Genomic DNA, 21859 nt, shown 5'->3' with positions numbered 1-21859 from the left:
TGAATGCTGCATGAATGGCCAGCAACTCTCTGTCCCAGATGGTGTAGTTCTGCTCCGACTTGCTGAGTTTCCTGGAGTAGAAAGCACACGGCCTCCAATCCCCTTGCGGGTCTTGCTGCAACAGGACTGCCCCCACGGCTCTGTCGGAGGCATCCGTCTCCACCCTCACGGGTTTGCTGGGGTTCACATGCAGCAGTTGTTCCTTGGAAGCGAAAAGACGCTTGAGTTTCTGAAAAGACTGCTCCGCCTGCTCCGTCCAGATGAACTTCTTCTTCTTGGAGCTGAGGGTGTCCGTGATGGCCGCTGTCTGCATAGCAAAACCCTTGATGAACTTGCGATAAAAGTTAGCAAAGCCGACAAACCTCTGGACCTCCTTCCGATTGCGTGGGCTCTTCCAGTCCAGTACTGATCGTACCTTGGCGCTGTCCATGGCGATTCCCTTGTCGGACAGCTTGTAGCCCAGGAAATCCAACTCCGTCATGTCGAACTGGCATTTCTCCAGTTTGGCGTAAAGCCTGTGCTCCCGTAGTCTTTGCAGGACTTCCTTGACATCTCTCTCGTGAGCCTCCTGCGATTCTGAGAAGATCAGAATGTCGTCCAGGAAGCAGACGCACTTCTTGTAGAGGAGCCCCGCTAACACGTGATGCATGAAGGCTTGGAAGCAGTGGGAGCCATTTTGTAAACCGAAGTGCATAACCCTATACTCATAGGTGCCCAAGGGCGTGAACATGGCCGTCTTCCACTCGTCGCCCTCCCGCATGCGTATAAGATTGTACGCCCCTCGTAGATCCAGCTTGGTGAAGATGCGTCCCTTCCTCACCGTCGCGAGCAAGTCGTCAATCTTGGGCATCGGGAAAGCCGTGGGCTTGGTTTTCGAGTTTAAAATTCTGAAATCAACTACCAGCCTCTTTTGGGGCGTGTCTTTTTTCTTCACAAAGAACACAGGACTGCCCCCCACTGCTTTGGATTCTCGGATGAATCCCCGCTTCAAATTGTGATCTATGAACTCTCTGAGCTCTTGCAGTTCGTCTTCAGACATGGAGTACAGTTTTCCGGTCGGCAGCGTTGCCCCCGGCAGGAGGTCAATCTTGCAGTCGTAGGGTCTGTGGGGAGGCAGCTTGTCCGCTTCCTTCTCGCAGAAGACCTCCAAAAACGCCTTGTACTTGTCGGGTACCGCTTGCAGCATGCCCAGTTGTAGCTGTGGGTCATCCTCTTGTCCCTCGTCCTCCTGGTTAGTCATGATGCAATGTTCTGCGCAGTAGGAGGAGCAGAAGGTCAATTTACGCTGGTACCATGCCAATGCCGGGCTGTGCCTGTACAACCAGCTCATGCCCAACACTATGGGCGTGTCTGACAGGTGGGTGACGTTGAAGCTGATGACTTCGCGGTGATTTCCAATGCGCATCACCATTGGCGGCGTTTGCTGTACCACCTGTCCCCCCAGCAATTCTCTTCCATCGACTGTCACTACTTTCAGGGGCATCGCGGCAGGCAGGAGCGCTATGCTATGTTGCTTGATGAAATCCACTCCTATAAAGTCTGCATTGCTACCAGAGTCAATGGTAATAGGCACTTCCATGGTGAGCCCATTGGGAAGCTGGAGTGTTGCGGTGAGCTGCACCACTGGTTTGGGCGGGAGGGGGTCTGTGGGCTGTAAGATTCCTGGGGACTGCTTCACTGATTCGTCTGGCTGGGCCCCAGCGGCTCTGCTTCCAGCCAGACTTTGTCGTTTCCCTGCTGCGGTTCCCTCTGCTGAGCTGCTTCTGTTACTTTTGCTGAGGCTGCATTGTGCTTGCGGAGCCTCTGGGGGCACTCTTTTGCCATATGCTGAGCACTTTCGCAGATGTAACACTTCCTGTTCCCTCTAGGAGGCTTCACCTTGGCTGCTCCTGGTGTGAGGGCTCTGGTCGCTGACTGAGCCTTGGCACCACCTATCTCCAACGGCTCCTCTCCCCCTCCCAGTGGAGGCGTGGATTGAGCGCGCGCTGAGTCTCTGGGGAAGAAAGGAGGTGCCCTTGCTGGCGTGCGTCCCCAACGCCCTTCATCTTTGCTCCAGGGACGTTCTTCTAGCCGCACACCAATCGTCAGCGCCTTCTGGACCACTTCTTGAGTGCTCCGTGGCCTCTCCCCCCTTGCGATTTCGTCTTTCACAGCCCCGTTGAGCCCCTCCCAGAACAGGTCCCTGACGGACGCTGAGTCTTTTTCCCATCCCAGCGCGTTGACCAATGCAAAAAAGCGGGAATGATATTGCCTTACAGTGGCTCTGCCTTGTTTCAAACCGTGAATCTCTTTTCTAGCGACATCCACATCTATCTCCGATAAAAAACAATCGTCCATTGCCTTAATGAAGGCTTTTGCGTTTTGGAGGGCTGGATCATTATCTCTCCACAGATTGCGCAACCACGCTTTAGCTTCTCCATGGAGATGCGTTAGTATGAAGCCTACTTTCTCCTGCTCATCTCTAAAGTCCTTCTCCAGCAACTTTAGCGCAAAAACTACGTCTGCTCTGAAGTTAGGATATTGCTGCAGACTCCCATCGAAATGCGACACCAGGCTCCCCCCTCTCTTCCCGAGCCCGATCCCTTCTGATTTGGCTGCCGGTGGCCCCTGTTTAGTCAACATTTCCAACCTGTTTTGCAGATCCTTGCAGACAGCATCTGATTCCTCTTCTCTCCTCCTTGCCGCTCGTATTTCTGCGTTAAGTTGTACCACGACATCTTGCAAAGCTGCCAGTCGTTCTTCTGTAGTCATCTTGTGCTGCTTTTGTGAGCTCGCGAAGCACCAATCTTCGCCCCTCGCTGCGTCCTCTCACGTTGCGAGGTTCTTTGAAATTGGAGACGGGACTTACTGTCAGAGCTGCCTCCAGGTCCCAGCTCACAGAGGACCAACGCTAGGCTGTAGTTATGTACAAAAGTCTTTATTGAGATTTAGTTTCTATTTTAAAGCCGCAGCGTGCAGCTCTACGTCTCGACCTTAGACCGGCGAAGTCCCGTCTGAGTCTCCTCCCCTTCCACACCAGTTTAAGACTCTCGCCTTGCTCCACCTCTTCCTAAGTTCCTTTCTCCTCTGGGCCCTCCTGCCCGCTAGGGTCTCATCTTTCCTGGACTCCTCTGACGCTGACCCTGACGATTCTTGCCCCTCCTTCCGGCGGGCTTTAGGACCTGGTTCCCTATCCGGGCTACCTTCTGTGCCGCTCACCTGTACCTTTGAACTTGGCGCGCGCGCCCAGCCTGCAACTTTCCTCTTGACCGTTAACTCGCTCTCCGATGGAGGCGTGGTCAACCCTGACTCATCTTCTCTCACTGGTGGTGCATATGTGGGCTCTGACACCTGGAACTCCTCCCCCCCACTGCGCTCTGGTGGGGAAGCTGGTCCTGATTTCCAACTGCTGCTCTGGGAGTCCCCGCTGGCCCCTTGCTTCTGGGGTGTCCCCCTTGGCTCGCCCCTTGCCCTGCCCATCAGCGCCCCCTTCTGTGAATCTTCCGATTCGCTGGAGAGGCTCATGGAATCTCTCGGGCTGCTGTCATATTCTCCTACGCTGCCCTCGGATTGCTCCCCCTCGCTCTCCATCTCTTCTCCTCCCTGTGCTCCCGCTGAGTCCCTGACAATTGTAAACTGCCCTGTGATCCTTGAGTGAAGGACAGTATAGAAATATTATTAATATTAGTAGTAATATCATCATCATCAAAGTCCGAGGGAGAGAAAAGTGCTTGAATAGCAGCCTTTTCTTTCTCTTCCTTTCCCTCCCCACTTTTTTTGCCATCTAACCTGATGAAGAGTTCTGGGGAACTGCAAAGTTTGCACACTATTTTTTTTTTTTACATTTTCATTGTCTAATAAAGGTATTGCCTTAATATGAAATATATTCAGTTTTGCTATTGAATTAGATTTTGGTGCAATAGAGGAAATAATTACAGTAGAGTAGTGCTGACATCACATCACCTTGCATTAATTTTTAGGGGAATTAATGTCAATGGCTAAAATGTATATCCTACCCCCCCCAGTCCAAATAGCTACTCTGGGTAGCTCACAGTGATAAAATCATAACCACCATATCAAATGATAAGTCAGCCAGTCACTACAGTTACACTGGTTTGATGTTGAAACATCTATCAAGCAGAGAGGCAAGCAGGATCATGCCCTAAAAACCCTTTACAAGAGGGAAGCTTTTGCCAGACTTTGAGAAGGTCAGAAGGCATGCCTTGGTTTAGCCCTGCCAATTCATGTCTTACTTTCCACTGAAACTCACAGATAAGATGTACACCTTTAAAGGAGATGGCCTCCAGGTCCCTTCACACACCACCATTTGGGATGTGCATCTAAAAATGTAGAGAGAACACAATGGACCCACTATGGACATGAATTCTCAGCAGTGAACAGTGATTGGCTTCAGTGGCCTGTTAGGTGCCCACATTGGTTGGCAAATCCAGGTCTTCCCTGTGTAATGTGTGCAATGACCATTAAATACTTAATTTCTGGCAGGAGGACCCAGCTGAGTCCAAATACCAGGCTGATAATTATACAGTATACTGGAAGAATTCAGAGAGTGCTTCTTCGACAGACTGGTTCAATAAAATATGGGAATAGCACTTGTGGAAAAATTGGCACAAAATCTGAAGCATAAAGACTCCTTTGTAACTGTTTGGTATAGCATTATACCAAACAGTATAGACACACAGTAACAAAATGAAACTAGACGGCTCCCCTCACATTATAAAATGTCTTGGTTGGCAGAAACTGAATATTGCTTTCTGTACAAATGGTTGTCTGGGATAGGAACTCACAGTATGATGCAATCTGTTTTTTTTTTTTATAAATATTTATTAAGATTTTTTTAAAATACAAAATGCAAAAATAATAAACAATATAACATGGATCATAACATATTTTTCAGAACTTCTTTGGACTCCCTCACGTCTCCCACTCCCACTTACATCGTTATAAATTTTTCCCAGCAATTTATCATCTTGTTTATATTCTTAAATTTTGTTCAATTAATTTGATCTATTCTCCACAAATTTTATATTTCCCTCAATCTCACTTATCGTCAATTTCAAATCTAATTCAGTGGTAGGCAATTATTTATGATCTAGCATCCTTCTTAGCCTTCAACCAAATTACAATACTTTTGTAGATATATCTTGAATTTCTTCCAGTCTTCTTCAACCCTCTCTTCTCCCAGGTCTCGGATTCTGCCCGTCATCTCGGCCAGTTGCATATAGTCCATCAGCTGCATCTGCCACTCTTCCAGTGTGGGTAGATCTTGAGTTTTCCAACTCTTGGCAATGAGTATCCTTGCTGCCGTTGTTGCATACATAAAAAATGTTCGGTCCTTCTTTAACACCTTCTGGCCGACAATGCCCAGAAGGAAGGCCTCTGGTTTCTTAGTGAAGGTATACTTAAATACCTTTTTCAACTCATTATAAATCATTTCCCAGAAGGCCTTCACTCTAGGGCAAGTCCACCAGAGGTGAAAGAATGTTCCTTCATGTTCTTTACATTTCCAACATTTATTATCAGACAAATGGTATATTTTGGCAAGTTTAACTGGGGTCATGTACCATCTATATATCATTTTCATTACATTTTCCTTCAAAGCATTGCATGCAGTGAAGTTCAGCCCAGTGGTCCACAACCTTTCCCAGTCCTCAAACATAATATTATGCCCAATATCCTGAGCCCACTTTATCATAACCGATTTAACCATTTCGTCTTGTGTATTCCATTTCAGCAGCAAGTTATACATTCTTGATAAAACCTTAGTTTTTGGTTCTAACAATTCTGTTTCCAACTTCGATTTCTCCACCTGGAACCCTAGCTTTTTGTCATTTTTAAAAACTTCTTTAATCTGAGCGTAATGTAACCAGTCTCGCACTTTATCCTTCATTTTCTCCAAACTCTGCAATTTCCAATTGTCTCCGTCTTTTTCTAATATTTCCCAATATTTTGGCCAATTGGCCTCCATATTGAGTCTTTTTCGGGCCTTAGCTTCCAGAGGTGAAAGCCACCTCGGAGTTTTATTTTCCAATAAGTCTTTGTATTTTGTCCAGACTTTAAAAACTGCTTTCCTGACAATATGGTTCTTAAAGACCTTATTAATCTTAACCTTATCGTACCATAGATATGCATGCCAACCAAAAGCATTGTTAAACCCTTCCAAGTCCAATACGTCAGTGTCCTCAAGAAGTAGCCAGTCTTTTAGCCAGCAAAAGGCTGCGGCTTCATAATACAACTTTAGGTCTGGCAGGGCAAAGCCCCCTCTTTCTTTCGCATCAGTTAGTATCTTGAACTTAATTCTGGGCTTTTTGCCCTGCCAGACAAATCTAGATATATCTCTCTGCCACTTCCGGAAACACTCTGTCTTGTCCACAATCTGCAATGTTTGAAACAAAAATAACATCTTTGGCAATACATTCATCTTAACAGCAGCGATTCGGCCTAACAGAGAAAGCTTCAATTTTGTCCAACTATCCAAATCTCTCTTAATTTCAGACCAACATTTTTCGTAATTATCCTTAAATAGACTCAGATTTTTTGCTGTTATGTTTACCCCTAGGTACTTTACTTTTTTAACCACAGTTAGTTCCGTTTCTCTCTGAAACTGTGCCGACTCTACATCTGTCAGATTTTTCCCCAACACCTTGGTTTTCTGTTTATTTAGTTTAAATCCTGCCACCCGACCAAAATCTTGAATCAGTTGTAATACTCTTTTTGTACTAGATTCTGGCTCCTGCAGGGTCAAAACTAGGTCATCTGCAAAAGCTTTAAGTTTATATTGTTTCGCTCCGACCTGAATCCCTTCCACCAACCGGTCCCCTCTAATCATGTTCAAGAGCACCTCCAGAACTGATATAAATAACAAAGGGGAAATCGGGCAGCCTTGTCGTGTTCCTTTTTCAATTTTAAACTCTTCAGTAACCACATTGTTTACTATCAATTTAGCCTTTTGTTCTGAATATATTGCATCAATCCCATTCTCAAAACCCCGACCCACTCCCATTTCTTTTAAATTCCCCTTCATAAATTTCCAAGAGATATTATCAAAGGCCTTCTCCGCATCTATAAAGATTAACACAGTATGATGCAATCTGGATGTTATTTTGGATGTATGGCCTTAACTCCATCTTCTGGACTGGTATGGAATATTTTATTATTATGTGTGCATGATGTTGTAATATGTTGTAAGAATCTAATATAACCTATTTAAAGGCAACAATCCCTACCAGATACAAATACCTTTGAAAGGCCCTTGAGATGACTATTTCTCAACTGATGCTGCTGCACTCTAGGAAACACCCCTCTGCTTTGTTTGGAAATGGGCATGACTGACTCCTCTGGTGCTAATGTTCTTGAGTGTGTGTTTGTTTCCCAGCCTCCAGGAAAGCAGGTTGACGGGCCCGTGCAGCAGTTTGTAGTCAGGGACACCAACATTTTGGAAGTGGGAGAGGACATGGCCAACAAGGGACAGCTGCTGCAAGGACGATTGAATGGTGAGAAGCATGGAGTGGAAGGTGAGTCTGCGATTCCAGAAAGGAAGCCTTTGCCTTTTAAGAGAACTGCCCAGAGGGGCCACACCCAGCAACCAGTACTGCCTGTGCCTGAATTAGCACCGGCCACTCCAAAATCAGCACCAGCAGTTCCAACACTGGGCGAGGAGGTCCACTTGGATGCATCTCAGCCTCCTAAAGTTCCTGCAGCTCCAGATCAAATCAAAAGCAGCAGTGCTAAGGATCTACCTGGGTCTGGAACAGAACATGAAAAGAAGGGCCATTTACTCTGGAACAAACACTTTGAAAGCCCAGGAAAGGAGAATTGGAAAATGAGGACCAAGGAAGAGGCTGTGAGCAAGCCAGGAAATAAGGCAAAATTTACAGGGAAGGGGAAAGAGCTTGGAGAAAATAAAGAAAAGGCCACAGACAGTGGGAAGCAGCCAGGAGAACCCAAAGAGAGGCATGCAGAATTGAAGGTGGAACAGGGAGAAATGGAAGAGAAACTGTCTCGGAAGGGAGGAAAAAGAAAGCAAGAATCTCCAGTAGCAGAAATGAAGGAGAAACCAGAGGAAATTAAGGAAGTGTTGGCAGGAGAAAACAAAGAAGAACTTGGAGAAAGCACAGATTCGGACAAGGTGAGGTTGATGCTGAATTCAGTGTTATGGGCCCACTTCCTAGGGTTTCAGCTGTATATCCCTTTGCTGGGGAAGGGCTTCATCCTGCACCCTTGGTGGTTTTACCTAGTGCAGAGCACTCTGCATGTGTCCTGGATAAGGCCTCCCAAAGATTCCTCACTTCTCCTTGCATGGCTATTTTTTCTTCCCTGGAATTTGGAGTTCTGTCTCAGCTATGCTGGTTTTCAAAGTGGAACCTCTGCAGTAGAAATCCCGCTTGTTTCCTCTCCTTGGTTCATTCATTCCCTCACTGAGTGAAGATTCTTTCACTGAATGTCAAATATTCAGCCATCTCAAATCTGAGATTGCTTTGAACATTTGGACAAAATCAGGAAGGAATAACTTTGACTGTGGGAGATCCCTGACAGATGAATGAATTTGGATGAAAAGCAAAAATGATCCACAACTATGATGCACAATTACTGTATTCCCCTTCCTCACTCTTCCTTCCTTCACCCAGGTGTACCATGATGTCTGGTATGAAACAGAGAAAGTTTGGCTGTTACAAAAAGATGGATTCACTCTTGGTAAGGTGGCTGTGGTTTTCTCCAGCCTTTACACTTTGTAGCTACAAGGGTGTGAGAATGTCAAGGTGGGAAGCTGCTCTTTGTTGGTGGTGCATGTGCTCCAGATCACAATAGTGCACATGATCATGTGTGTGAATAGGGGTGCATTACAGCAGAGGCTTCTCCTTCAATTAAAGGGATAGTGGTGGCAGAAAAGGTGTGACCAAGGAGGAACAGGAAAGAATGGCTACAGAAATGGTCCCACTGGGTGCAGAATGTGTAGAGTTGCGTGAGATTATCCACGACCTGAGGATGGCAGGAGGGGAGAGTTTAGGAGCATGGGAAGCTGCTTTATACCAAGTCAGACCCTTGGTCCATCTAGCTCAGTATTCTGTACAATGACCAGCAATGACTCTCCAGGGTTTCAGGCATGAGCCTCTCCCAGCCCTCCTTGGATATGCCATTGGGAATTGAACTCAGGAACTTCTGCATGCAATGAAAGGCAGATGCTCTACCACTGGGCCTTGGGAGCCCCTGTGTTGAGAGACTGCCTTATACACAGCTGGTCAAACAGCTGGTCTATCTGGGTCTACACCAGCTTTCTGCAACCTGCTGTCTTCCAGAGAGCTTGAACTCCCATCAGCCCCAGCCAGCATCAGTGTGCTGGTTGGAGTTGATGGAGTTGGTGAAGGCTGGCCTTTGCTGGCTGGCAGCAGTGGCTCTCCCAGGTCAGGCAGGAGCATTTCCAGCCCAACCTGAAGACTCTGGGAACTGAACCTGAGGACTTTCTGTCTACAAGAAAGGCCCTTGGACTGCCTCTGATCTGTGGCCAAGCCAAAGAGGAGAGAACAAAGAGCCTTCAAGTATTTGAAGAGTCATTTCCCTCTCACTACTCCATCCCCCCCCCCCTTTGGCAGCTACTGAACTGAAGCCAGATGAGGGCACTCCTGAGCTGCCTCCAGGGACAGTCCGAGTCCGAGTGGAAGCTGATGGCTCGATCATGGAGGTGGATGAAGAAAAGGTCCAGAGAGTGAGTTGTTGTGCCTCTCCCTTCCTCAAGCTTCCAGCAGAGCCCATGGCTGCAGCGAACCATCCCTACTTGGTCTAGTTCTGAGGCACCTTCCTTGCCTACTTCAGATACATGGGCTGCCTCTGGACTGGGGAGGCTTTCTCCTCAGGAGTCCCCTTGCTTTCCTCACAGTCCCTGACTTTCAGGGCTAGCCCTGCTATGAAGCAGGGTAAGGTGATGGGGAGGTGCTGGGTGCCTCCAAGCAGTCTTCTTCCTAAACATGCCCTTAGGTGTGTGGTGGAGGACGCTATCCTGTTGCCCATTGTGATAGGGCAGTTTGAGGGCACATTCCACCATGCAAATGATGAGCAGAGGTTGTTTGCCTCCCACCCACCCACCCACCCACCCACCCTTGCCAGCTGTTTTGAATGAAGCCCAGGCAGTCTGTAGGAGAGGGGGAGCTGGTCTGAAAGAATACAGGCAGAGGAGCAGGCCGGTTCTGCCACAAAGAAAGAAGAGCATAAGAAAAGTCTGCTGGCCCTTCTGGACCAGCTTCCTGTTCTCACAGTGGCCAGCCAGATGCCCCAATGAGAAGCCCTCAAGCAGAATCTGAGCACAAGAATCCTCTCCCCTCCTAAAATTGTGGGGGTGGGGGAGGGAGTGGGAGCAAACTCACATGAACAGCAATTTCACCATGGTTGGCAGGCAGCGTTGTGTTGAGCTCTTATAACACTCATCCCCCAGACCAATCCTTCAAAATTTGACTACGCCGAAGACTTGGCCTCCCTAGTCAGCCTGAATGAGTCAAGCGTCATCCACACTCTGTGCCGCCGGTACCAGTCTCAGCTGCTTTACACCCACAGTGGTCCTGATCTGATCGCCATCGAACCATCGTCTTCTGCTTCTACTTGTTCAATAAAGGTACGGGGTTGAGTCTGGGGTGGCATCGCTTAACAAGGACCTCTCTACCCAGTTAGGATAATTGCCTGGCAGAGGAGACCTGCCCTTTCCTGTGGCAACCAGTGATGTAATGACACTCAGAAGCGCAGAGACCCTTCATGGTGGTCATAGCCATGCCCCCTTCTAAGATTACACAAAAGTCTTATAATTACACAATCATAAAAATAATTAGAGATGCATTGCAACAATGCATTGCCTTTCAGCTAGCTCTGCTATTTTCCAGACATGCACATGGGCAAATCATTTGGAATGCTCCATTATCTCCTTTCAGAGTGACTTAAATTTCATTTTCTTCAAGTTCCATTGTACGTAACAGAACTTTCACACCATTCTCGTGAAAACCTTTTCTGTGTTCTAAACACTTAGCTTTTGAGCACATGGAACAACTCCTTCTTGGTGTTCTTCTGTTGCACCTTCTCCTTGGAGCCCATCCTCAATGGTTGACTCATTACTCTGAGCAGCACAGAGGGTGAGAAGACTTTGTCTCTATGGACAAAAAGCTCCCCTTGAATGTTGATTGGGTGGCTCTAGGGTGCTGGAGAAAGGAACCCTGATGCAGAAATAAAAGCAAGTCTTTGATCCCCTATGACCCCAGACCCCTGTACTACTGGTGGTAAATAAAACCAAGGGCTTGTGGCACCTTAAATGACAGCTTTATTCTTACTCTGTGCACCTTTATGGCACCATAAGTGACTTTTTCATGGCTTTTGCTGCTACAGCCACAACGTTCCTCCCTGCATCTCCAGATGCTTTTATGAGGAGGGCTGTCTGAGATGCTTGGCGTGGGATGTTCTTGCACTGCTTAGCACTGGGGTGAGGAAACCTTTATCAGCCTGTGGACTGCATTTCTTCAGGAGCCACCTGCCAGGGGCTATATGCCGCTGATGAGCAGGAGCAGTGGATGTGACTTCTACACCCAGGTGACGAGGAGAGGTCAACACAAATAATTGCATAGCCCACCCTGGGCAACTGCCATACAGCAGAAAATGAGTCTTAAAAGCTAGATAATATTGGTGCAAAAGTTGGAGGCTACTTCCAATTTCTGTCAAGCTGTGACAAGATTCCAGAGGGTTGTAGACCCTCACCCAGGGCCCGTGTTCCAGTGAGAATCAAGGTGTGGCAGAGACTGTTGTACCTTTAGAAATGTGGATTAATTGCACATATTTACACCTTTAATCTACATTGAGGGAGTACAGCATGGTCATCTCAAGAGGGGCTTGTTCCCCACAACAGGGCAGCACTGGAGTCAAAGCAATCTCTCCCAGGCAGCCTTCAGCCAGCCAGCCAAGATCATTCTGGCTTTTCTCAGCCATCCCAAAGGCTGTGATCTTCCAAATCTCTATTCAAACCTCAGGGCAACAGGGAAGGACAGTTCTCTTGCATTTCCAATGGCCCGCAAAGACCAGGCCATTGTTTCTTCAGGGCCCTAGCCTGGTGAGGTCATTTTGCTTCAATATTCCTCTGCACCTTGTATTTTCCAAATAATCAAAACCCTAACATTTATTAATTTCCAGGGTTTAGTGGGGAAACCTCTCCCCCAAACCTATAACACCATCTGGGCAGCAACACAACCAGTGGTCATCAGGTGGTGTGAAGAACGACCAGGAAGATGGATTTCAATCTGGACTAGTGAGGCCCTCCTTATCTAGAGATTTAGGATCACTTTGCATGGATAGGTACTGTAAAGAGTGCCTACTTGCCTGTTGCCCACTCTCTCTGTTGTGAAATTTAGGTGGGGATTAGGGGAGTGCAAAGCCCCTGTAAGAACTTCTAAGTTTTTGTTAAAGTTCTTTCAGTACAGAAACATGCTTCCTCTTCATCTGCAATCTGCCATTTTTTGGGTGGGGGGAATCAAAGGAAGGGCAAAGGTGTTTGAAGTATTGCTGTACAACTGCACTCCCTCTTAATCCACTTAGACTGAGTATGCACCAGATTTTCTACCCTTATCACCTTAAAGCACATTCTTTGCCTCAAATAATTCTGGGCACTGCAGTTTACCCCCCCCCCCCACACAGAGAGACAATTGCCAGCAGCCCTCAATAAACAACAGCCCCGAAGAATTCCTGGAGGGGTGGAATGTGCTTCGAATGTGCTTTAAAAGTGTAGTGTGTATGCAGCTTTAGGCCACATCCATACTAGGCATTTTTTTGCAGTTATCATACTAACGTCATTTCCAGGGACAGTCCTGTAATTACAAAAGCCATCCCAGCTTCTGATTTGATCCTGGAATGGCCCTGTTTCCCTTGCCAGTGCCACCACTGCTGAGCTTGGGGAGGAGGATGTGCTGCCTCAGTGACCACTGCGAGGGAGCATCCCATTGCCTCTCTCTGCTTCTTCATGGTCACCGCTGCCTGCCTCCTCCCTTGGCTGCTGGATAGCAGGCAAAGAGGAGGAGAAGCCACAGATGCCAAAGCCCAGCCCTGATGCGCTGACTCTGAGGAGCAGGGAGAGGGCAGGGTAGGAAGAAAGCGGGAGTGGAGAGCAAAAAGTCCTTTTTAAAAAAATGCTTTGTGCTTCTGTGTCTAATCTTGGCCCTTTCTAAGATTTCTTTATTAGTGTGTGTTTTTCTTTTTGTAAATCTACGAAATAAAATAAAATAAATAGATTAAGTGGTTCTCTCAGGATGGTAGAGGGGGTGTGCTGTGTCCCACTGGTATAGTGGTGGTGGCACTTGCTCTTCTTCTGATAGGAAATGCTCTGTGGGGGGGGGCAGAATGGGGGGTTGAAGATGGTTAGTTAGGAGTGAGGGAGAAATGTCCCTATTTTCATCTAGGAGGGTATGGAATATATTGTACATATTTCATATCACTTGCAAACAACTCCTGCTCCAGCACCTTATCTGTAAAGCTACAGTGAAATGTTTTAACATCGTTCATTTATAATTTATGGTGTTGCCAAGGATCAGGGCCCAAATAAGATTACTTCAAGGAATGACTCTGCATCTGAAGCCACCACTTGGCCCTTCCTGGTCTAGTTGACTCCCTGCTCTGAAGGACAAGGATGAGAGCATGCAAGAATCTCAGTTCTTGCCCATGGGACCTGGACTGCCAGCTGGGCACTTGCATCTCCTGCTCCTACTTCCTCTGCCACCACCCACTGACCAGACATGCTCAGCACTCTGGCTGCAACCGCGGTATTTTGGGGGGTGGCCCCTGAGAGGGCCACTGTTCCCGCCATAGGGAGGAGCCATCTCTGCTGGCTCACCTGCCTGTCCGTGCGCTTCTGCTTGGCTGCTGCATGCCAAGCCACACAGAGGGAAAGAGCAAGCAAGCGGAGGAAGGAGGGATGCGCAGCAGTGGTGGCGGGCACAGGTGGGGAGGGGGCCGGACTCCGAGAGGAAAATTATGGGGAGGATAGGAAAGGTACCCCAGCCCCCTAGAGTTGGTGCCTATGATTACAGATGGCCATCCAATCTCTGCTTAAAAGCCTCCAATGAAGCAAGAGTCCACAACCTCTTGAGAGAGACCATTTCACTGTTGAACTGCTCTTACTGTCAAATCGTTCTTCCTGATGTTTAGTTGGAATCTTTTTCCAACTCCTTCCAAAGTTGAATCCATTGGTTACCAAACCCTTGAGCTTCTTTGTTGTCCTCCTCTGCACATATTCTAGCTTCTCAACATCCTTCTTAAATTGAGGTGCCCAGAACTGGACACAGTATTCCAAGTGTGGTCTCACCAAGGCAGACTAGAGTAGTACTGTTGCTTCCCTTGACCTGGACACTATATTTTTGTGGATGCAGCCTACAATGGAATTAGCTTTTTTTTTTTTTTGGCTGCTGCATCGCACTGTTGACTCATGTTAAGCTCCTTTTCACATTTTTTGCTAGTAAGCCAGGTGACCCCATCTTATATTTATGCATCTGGTTCTTCCTGCCTAAGTGCAGAACCTTACAGTTGTTCCTGTTGAAATTCATTTTATTAGTTTGGGCCCAGTTTTCCAATCTGTCTTCTACAGCATTAGCTTCCCCTCTCAAATTTGATGAACATCTCCTCAATTCCTTTGTCCATAAAGGAATTCTAAAGACATTAAACAACAAAGGGCCCAGGACAGAATACTGTGGCATCTTACATGTAACATTTTTTCCAGGATAATGAGGAACCATTAATGGGCTCTCTTTAGGTTCAGTCAGTCAACCAGCTACAGATGCACCTATCAGTTACCTCATTCAGCCCACATTTTACCAGCTTCCTTGCAATAATTTCATAGGAAACCTTGTCAAAAACCTTACAAATCAAGATATATTATGTCCACAGCATTCCCATGGTGTACCAAGCTTGTAAAAGAAATGGGTTTTGTCAGGCATGACTTGTTCTGTGCTGGGTCTTTTCTAAGTTCTCACAGGCATACTGCTTCTGTTCACCTTTTCCCAGGCATTCAAGGGCAAGCGGGATGGACTGTCCCCACACATTTTTTCCGTGGCACAGAGGGCCTACTGGCGCATGCTTATGCAACGGCAGGATCAGACCATCATGCCCTTGGGCAGGAACAATTCTGGCAAGACCACCTGCTGCCAGAACACCCTGGAATACCTAGTGGCCACTGTGAGGAGCATGGACAACCGAGTCACAGGTAAGCCTTTGCTTGAGGCAGCAGGTGATGTGCTAAGGAGGCAGGGGCCTCCATGTGCAGGACATCTTTCTCTGGGCCTCCATCATCCCTGACCACTGGCCTTGCAGACAAAGCTCCTTGGTCCAGCATCGCCTAAGAAAGGCACGTACAGGGCATGGTGGGTGTTTCCTTGGGGGAAATTACATGATGGTCTGCAGGCTGGAGGTGGGAGGGATGAGATGAAATTGTTTAGAAAACAGACAGTGAGTGCTTGATTTTTGCAGTGGAGAAAATCCAGGCCATGTTCAGGGTGCTGAGAGCCTTTGGGACAGTGACGACCAGCCACAACAAAGCCTCCACCCGCTTCTCCATGGTCATGGCACTGGATTTCAGCGCCACTGGCCACATCACAGCTGCTCATCTCCAGGTAATGCTTCTGCTGCCTCCCTTGGAAGTGGTGTGTCTCTCTGTGTGTGTGTTGACGAGATGGGGACACCAATGGCAGAAGGAAGCTGAGGAGTGGAAGGTTTGTGATCTTCTCCTTTGGTCTCTGTCTGCTTCCTGAACTCTAGAGTAGACCAAGGAAAGCTTGAAAGTCAATTGCACCACCACCATTGAATGGCATCCTCTGAGTGGTGGCAAGCAGTGGGATGGATGCTGGCATTCTCTCTCTTTTCTCTGCCCAGACAATGCTGCTGGAAAGGATCCGTGTGGTGCAGCAGCCAGAGGGAGAGAGCCCCTTCAATGTCTTTTCTCAGATGCTTGCAGGGCTGGATCTGGATCAGAGGTATTGCTCAAAGGGAAGGGGGAGAGGCTGGTCTCTGTCTGATGCTCTGGTGAGCATCCCATGGGAGTGGAGGTGGTGGGAATGACACCTTGCACCCTATTCAGATATGCCTGAAGTCATAGAATCATAGAATCATAGAATCATAGAGTTGGAAGAGAACACAAGGGCCATCGAGTCCAACCCCCTGCCAAGCAGGAAACACCATCAGAGCACTCCTGACATATGGTTGTCAAGCCTCTGCTTAAAGACCTCCAAAGAAGGAGACTCCACCACACTCCTTGGCAGCAAATTCCACTGTCGAACAGCTCTTACTGTCAGGAAGTTCTTCCTAATGTTTAGGTGGAATCTTCTTTCTTGTAGTTTGGATCCATTGCTCCGTGTCCGCTTCTCTGGAGCAGCAGAAAACAACCTTTCTCCCTCCTCTATGTGACATCCTTTTATATATTTGAACATGGCTATCATATCACCCCTTAACCTCCTCTTCTCCAGGCTAAACATGCCCAGCTCCCTTAGCCGTTCCTCATAAGGCATCGTTTCCAGGCCTTTGACCATTTTGGTTGCCCTCCTCTGGACACGTTCCAGTTTGTCAGTGTCCTTCTTGAACTATGGTGCCCAGAACTGTGGCTCACACTGTGGCTCACACTGTGATATTTTGGGCACTAAGAATGTGAGTGATGCTGTGCTGGATGCAGTCCAAATGCCCATCTAGTCTATCCTCACCATGGCCACCCAGATGCCCCAAAGGGAAGCCCCAAAGCAAGACCTGCTGTTGCTCCTCAGCAACTTGGATTCAGTGATAGAATTCTAAGCATGGAAAATTCAGTTTCAGAAGGTACATAAAGATCTCCTTGTTGAATCAAAGCAAAGGGTCCATCTAGTCCACTATCCCCCTTCTAACAGGGCCCAACCAGAATGGATGAAGAAAATGCAGGCAGTGGGGAGGGTTGCCCCCAACTTCTAATCCGCAGAGGAATGCTGCCTCTGTGGCCATAGCTCAGTGGCAGAACACAAGCTTTGCACACACAAGGTTCTGGGTTCAATCTCCAGACAGATTAGTAGGGAAAGACCCCTGTCTGAAAGAGCCTCTGCCAGTCTGTGTAGAGAGTCCTGAGCTAGATGAACCAATGGTATATGCCAGCCTCCCCTGTTCTACAGAGGTGTCACTTGTGGGGAATAGCTGACAATAGCTTTCTGCCCCTCTCATCCCCCTTTAAAGCCATGCAAGGTGGTGGCCATCGCTGCCTCCTGTGGGAGGGAGTTCCATAGTTTAACTATGCACTGCATAAAGAGAACTGTGCTCTTCAATGCTGTCAAATTTCTGTGAGAGGCTTTAAAAATAATTGAATTGCAAACTGATTTGGAAGTGTGGCAAACTGAATTTAAGACAGGAAAAGTGGAAAACCCCAAATCGACAAATTTGTCAATCCATAGTTGATGTAGGCAAAGGATTGGTCTGATTATGAAGGAACCTTATTTCACCTGTAGAGGGCACAAGATGACTGAGAAACCCTCCCAGGACTGGCCTAGGCTCACCATCATTTTGCTACCTGAAGCAGGTAATGAGACGGAACCAGGGCCTGGTGGCATCCTGCCAATGTCTTTTGGAAGCCAGCTATCTTACTTTACTCTGCCCAGGAAGAGGAGAGGCAGTTATTGTTCCCAGTGCAAGATCTGGACACATAGTTCCAGTGACACGTACACAATCCATTGTCTGATTTGAAAGCAGCAGTTGGTAAACAAAAACAAATGTGTTGTTACTCAGGGAGGGAGATACATTTTGTTTTAACTCCTTAGTTTCTGCACCATTGGATTCCTGCTGTATTTAATTTGAAGTAGCCCAAAGCCTTTCTCTAAGGTGTAAAAAGAATCCAAAATGGCAAGAAGTTGCTGGGGGACAATGGGGAGGGGTACTTCCTATGATCTCTTGAGGCAGCTCCTTCCAATGACATTAGGGTGCTTTTCATAACGTTTTGCCAAAATCTGCTTCCTTGCTGCAATTTGCACCCCGCAGTTCTGCTCCTGCCCTGCTCCTGGAGTAACAGAGAAAGCACGCCTGTTCGTTCTTGTGCATAATTTTATTTTTTAAAGACCATATCATAAGTTTACCAGATTTTTTTCAATGAATCCCGGGACACTTATTGTTCACCATGTACATGTGAATGCTGAGAAAGCTGTAAATCTGGGGACTGTCCCCAGGAAACGGGGACGTCTGGCAACCTTACCATATCTAACCTACTACAAATATCTAAGTGGTGTACAGAAAAGGAAAGCAAAAGACAACTTGAACTACAATTACTTTTACAAGAATAAAGGTAAAGGACCATTAGGTCCAGTCGTGGACGACTCTGGGGTTGCGGCGCTCATCTCGCTTTATTGGCCGCGGGAGCCGGCGTCATGTGGCCAGTATGATTAAGCTGCTTCTGGTGAACCAGAGCAGCACACAGAAACGCCATTTACCTTCCCTCTGGAGCGATACCTATTTATCTACTTGCACTTTGATGTGCTTTCGAACTGCTAGGTTGGCAGGAGCAGGGACCGAGCAACGGGAGCTCACCCTGTCGCGGGGATTTGAACCGTTGACCTCCTGATTGGCAAGCCCTAGGCTTTGTGGTTTAGACCACAGCGCCACCCACGTCCCTTTACAAGAATACATAGATGTAGATAAAAATGTTACAGTAAAGCAAAAAATTCTAAATACAATTCTAATGTTACAGTAAAGCAAAAAATTCTAAATACAATTCTAAATACATGCAAGCCAATATCAGTTCCTCCTGCCTAAACTAACTCACAGCTGTTCCTCGGAAAGCTCCCACAGAGGGGAAGGTTCCTAGAAGCTCCTGCCATCGCCCTAGTCTCTCCCTCCATGTATGCTTTTTATGGGCAGGCCCAAGGTGGAGGGAGCCTCATCAGGCTGCTGCCCACAGGTGTGTCCCACTCAGCAGCCAGCTGCCCTCTCCACACCCAATTCCAGGTGCAGCAGGTTTGGTGAGTTCCCCAGGGGTCCCAATGATGGAAGAAGGGTGCCCCTCCACACACAATTCATTTTCCAGCCTCCGCCCTCTCCTCCTCCAGCTACACGATGATCCTCCTGATATTTCCAGACAACTATCGTAGAATGGGCTTCCAGAGTGGGGCTAATTCATTCCATACTGCATGTTCGTTTTGGGTTTTGGAGTGTGTGCCATCCACCTGCTCATTGCCTCTAGGCCAGGGGTCAGCAGACTTTTTCACCAGGGGGCCAGTACACTGTCCCTCAGACCTTGTGGGGTACCGGAGTATATTTTGAAAAAAAATAAGAAAGAATTCCTATGCCCCATAAATAACCCAGAGATGCATTTTAAATAAAAGCACACATTCTACTCACGTAAAAACACCACGCAGGCCCCACAAATATTCCAGAAATGCATTTTAAATAAAAGGACACATTCCACTCATGTAAAACATGCTGATTCCCAGACTGTCGGTGGGCTGGATTTAGAAGGCGATTGGGCCAGATCCAGGCCCCAGGCCTTAGTTTGCCTACCCATGCTCTAGGCCATCAGTGGGTTCATTGCCCATTGATAAAAAGACTCCGCCCCCTTTTAAAATAATGTTACAATATGTAGTTGTATAGAGATTATTTTTTAGGATGGGGTTGGAGTTCTAGACCTCCCATAGAGCAAGGTTTTGGACTGCCTTTTATTTGTGAGTTATTAATGCACACATATTTCACACATGTTCCATAGGAAGCACAGAGAAGGGGAAGGATGCACCAACTCAGATGGCTTTAAAAGAGATCAAGGACTCAGCTACATTTGTAAAAAAAATTGTTTTGAATGCATTATAAACATGCAATACCAGATGGCACCAGAGAGCAAAAAAAATCTATGCAATTTTTCATAGCGGTTTTTTCCTTTTTTAATAATGATTTAATTTCTGACTTATAGCTTTCCCCCCCTGTGAGTAGATCCACCCTCAGACAAATTCACCAAGGATAAAGCTACTCGAAGGCTACTAGCCACAGTCAGGGGCAGTTATACTTCTGAATAGCAGATACTGGAAACCACAGTAAGGGAGAGGGTTCTTGTGCTTGGGTCCTGCTTGCTGGTTCCCCACAGGCATCTTGGGTGGTGAGTGTGACAACAGGATGCTGGACTAAATGAGCCCCCATTGGCCTGATCCAGCAGGAGTCTTCATATGTTCTTATGTTTTTAGTTGGCTGAGCAGGACCCCTTGTCCTGAATGCTCTCTGCCTCACTTGGCCTTGTGGCTGGGCTCTGCCTCCTTCCTGTGCAGCCTCACGCACCTTGTGTGTGAGGACAGATTCTGAGCTGCAGCTTCAAATACCAAGCCCAGACTCTTCTTCTGTTCTTATGCAAATGAACTGGAGCTGTGCAAGATGATTCATGCTCTGGTTCTGGAATTCATTTTCCAAAATAGTTAAATCCGAATTCAGGAGGAATGGAAGGCAGAGTCAAAAGTTCAACAGAGGAACAAAGCAAATGAAATTGTTCTTCTCTTCCTTGAACACTATGCAGGAGCAGACCACCCATGATCATTTAATTCGTGTTCCCTTAAGAAACTCTGGGAGGAAGGTCAACTTTGTGTGCCCATTTTACAAAGGGCAGAACTGAGCCCCCCAGGATAATGCCATGGCCGCCATGGGACTTGAATCCAGTGCTCTTATACCCAAGTGTAATTTTCAGTTATTTGGGTCACAATGACTCAGTCAGGGGCAGTGCCATGCATTCCATTCCCGGAGGTTTCTCCTTTGCTCTTGGAGTAAATGATGTTTGAGAGATCAGCAGAAATCACTTGCGAATAGACCCAAAGAGAGAAACCTCTGTTGGATAGAGCTATCCTCTTTGCCTAAAAGTAACGCTCTTGGCTTTATTTTATCTGTGTTGTTATAGTTTGTGTAAGCTGCCTTGAGTCTCAGTCTGGGGAAAAGGTGGGGAAATAAATATTACAACAACAACAACAACAACCATGCCCAAAGTTTGAGGTCAATGGATGATCTGCCTTGATTTGTCTCTCCATCTGGGATCAGTTCTCCACCATGGAACCACCAGCTACTCCTGTCCTGCTTGTGGGTTTCCCAAAATTGACCACTGCTGGGAATGGGGTGCTGGACTCGAGAGGTCTTTGATCTGACCAAGCAGCCAGGTTTTTTTTTTTTTAATTACTCTTTAGGCGGCTGCATCTGATGTGAGGGATTTATTTTTTAATGTGCGTGTGTTTCCCCCGCAACTAGGACTATGCTGCATTTGCATCAGATGGCGGAGAACAGCACCTTTGGCATCAGACCATGTCAGAAGGTAGGCAGCTGAATTAGCCTTCCTCCTCCCCACCCCGTTGCTATATGAATCCTTGAGCACAAAGTATGGAGGTTAGTTTCAGTAGCATTGAGACCAGGTCTCTGCCCCAAGGAACTTGCTTTCCTTTGGAGAGGGGGTAGAACTCCTTTGTTGTATTGCCTGTGTTTTGATGCAAAAAGTGAGGCATGCTGGTTAGCGTTTCTAATAAAAAGGGATGAGGATTATGGGAGAGAAAGGAGGGCAGGACCGGTGGTGGGGTAGGACAATGTGCTTGGGGGAATAGTACCAGCCAGGACTGGCTCAAGGCATATTATTATTTGTTTGTTTATTGCATTTATATTCCACTTGTTGCTCCAAGTAACTCAAGATGGCATACATGGTCCCCCCATTTTATCCTCACAACAGCCACCCTGTGAGGTAGGCTAGGCTGAGAGGCGGTGACTGGTCCAAGGATACCTAGTGAGCTTCATGGCTGAATCAGGATTTGATCCCTGGTCAGCTGGGTCCAGGGGCTTTGTCAGTGGGTAGCTAGAGTCCCAGGCCTTTGCTCATGGGCCCTGAAGTGCCTGGTCCTTCCTAGAATCAAAT

The 21859-nt window shown here is 47.3% G+C and overlaps 1 protein-coding gene across 1 annotated transcript in view; it reads left to right on the top strand.

Annotated features, from left to right (window-relative positions):
- MYO18B (myosin XVIIIB) overlaps positions 1-21859 on the top strand; it is a 303099-nt gene that overhangs the window by 42536 nt on the left and 238704 nt on the right. Inside the window, exons 5-12 of the mRNA XM_079957728.1 lie at positions 7373-8125; positions 8625-8691; positions 9588-9700; positions 10424-10600; positions 15010-15208; positions 15472-15614; positions 15874-15974; positions 21208-21271. Coding sequence (XP_079813854.1) covers positions 7373-8125; positions 8625-8691; positions 9588-9700; positions 10424-10600; positions 15010-15208; positions 15472-15614; positions 15874-15974; positions 21208-21271 — 1617 coding nt within the window. The remainder of the gene's footprint in view (positions 1-7372; positions 8126-8624; positions 8692-9587; positions 9701-10423; positions 10601-15009; positions 15209-15471; positions 15615-15873; positions 15975-21207; positions 21272-21859) is intronic.

Source organism: Podarcis cretensis (assembly GCF_951804945.1).
Source record: "Podarcis cretensis genome assembly, chromosome: 16".
Classification (NCBI taxonomy): Eukaryota; Metazoa; Chordata; class Lepidosauria; order Squamata; family Lacertidae; genus Podarcis; species Podarcis cretensis.
Note: the sequence above shows the minus strand (reverse complement) of the source record. Positions and strands in the feature narration are given on the sequence as shown.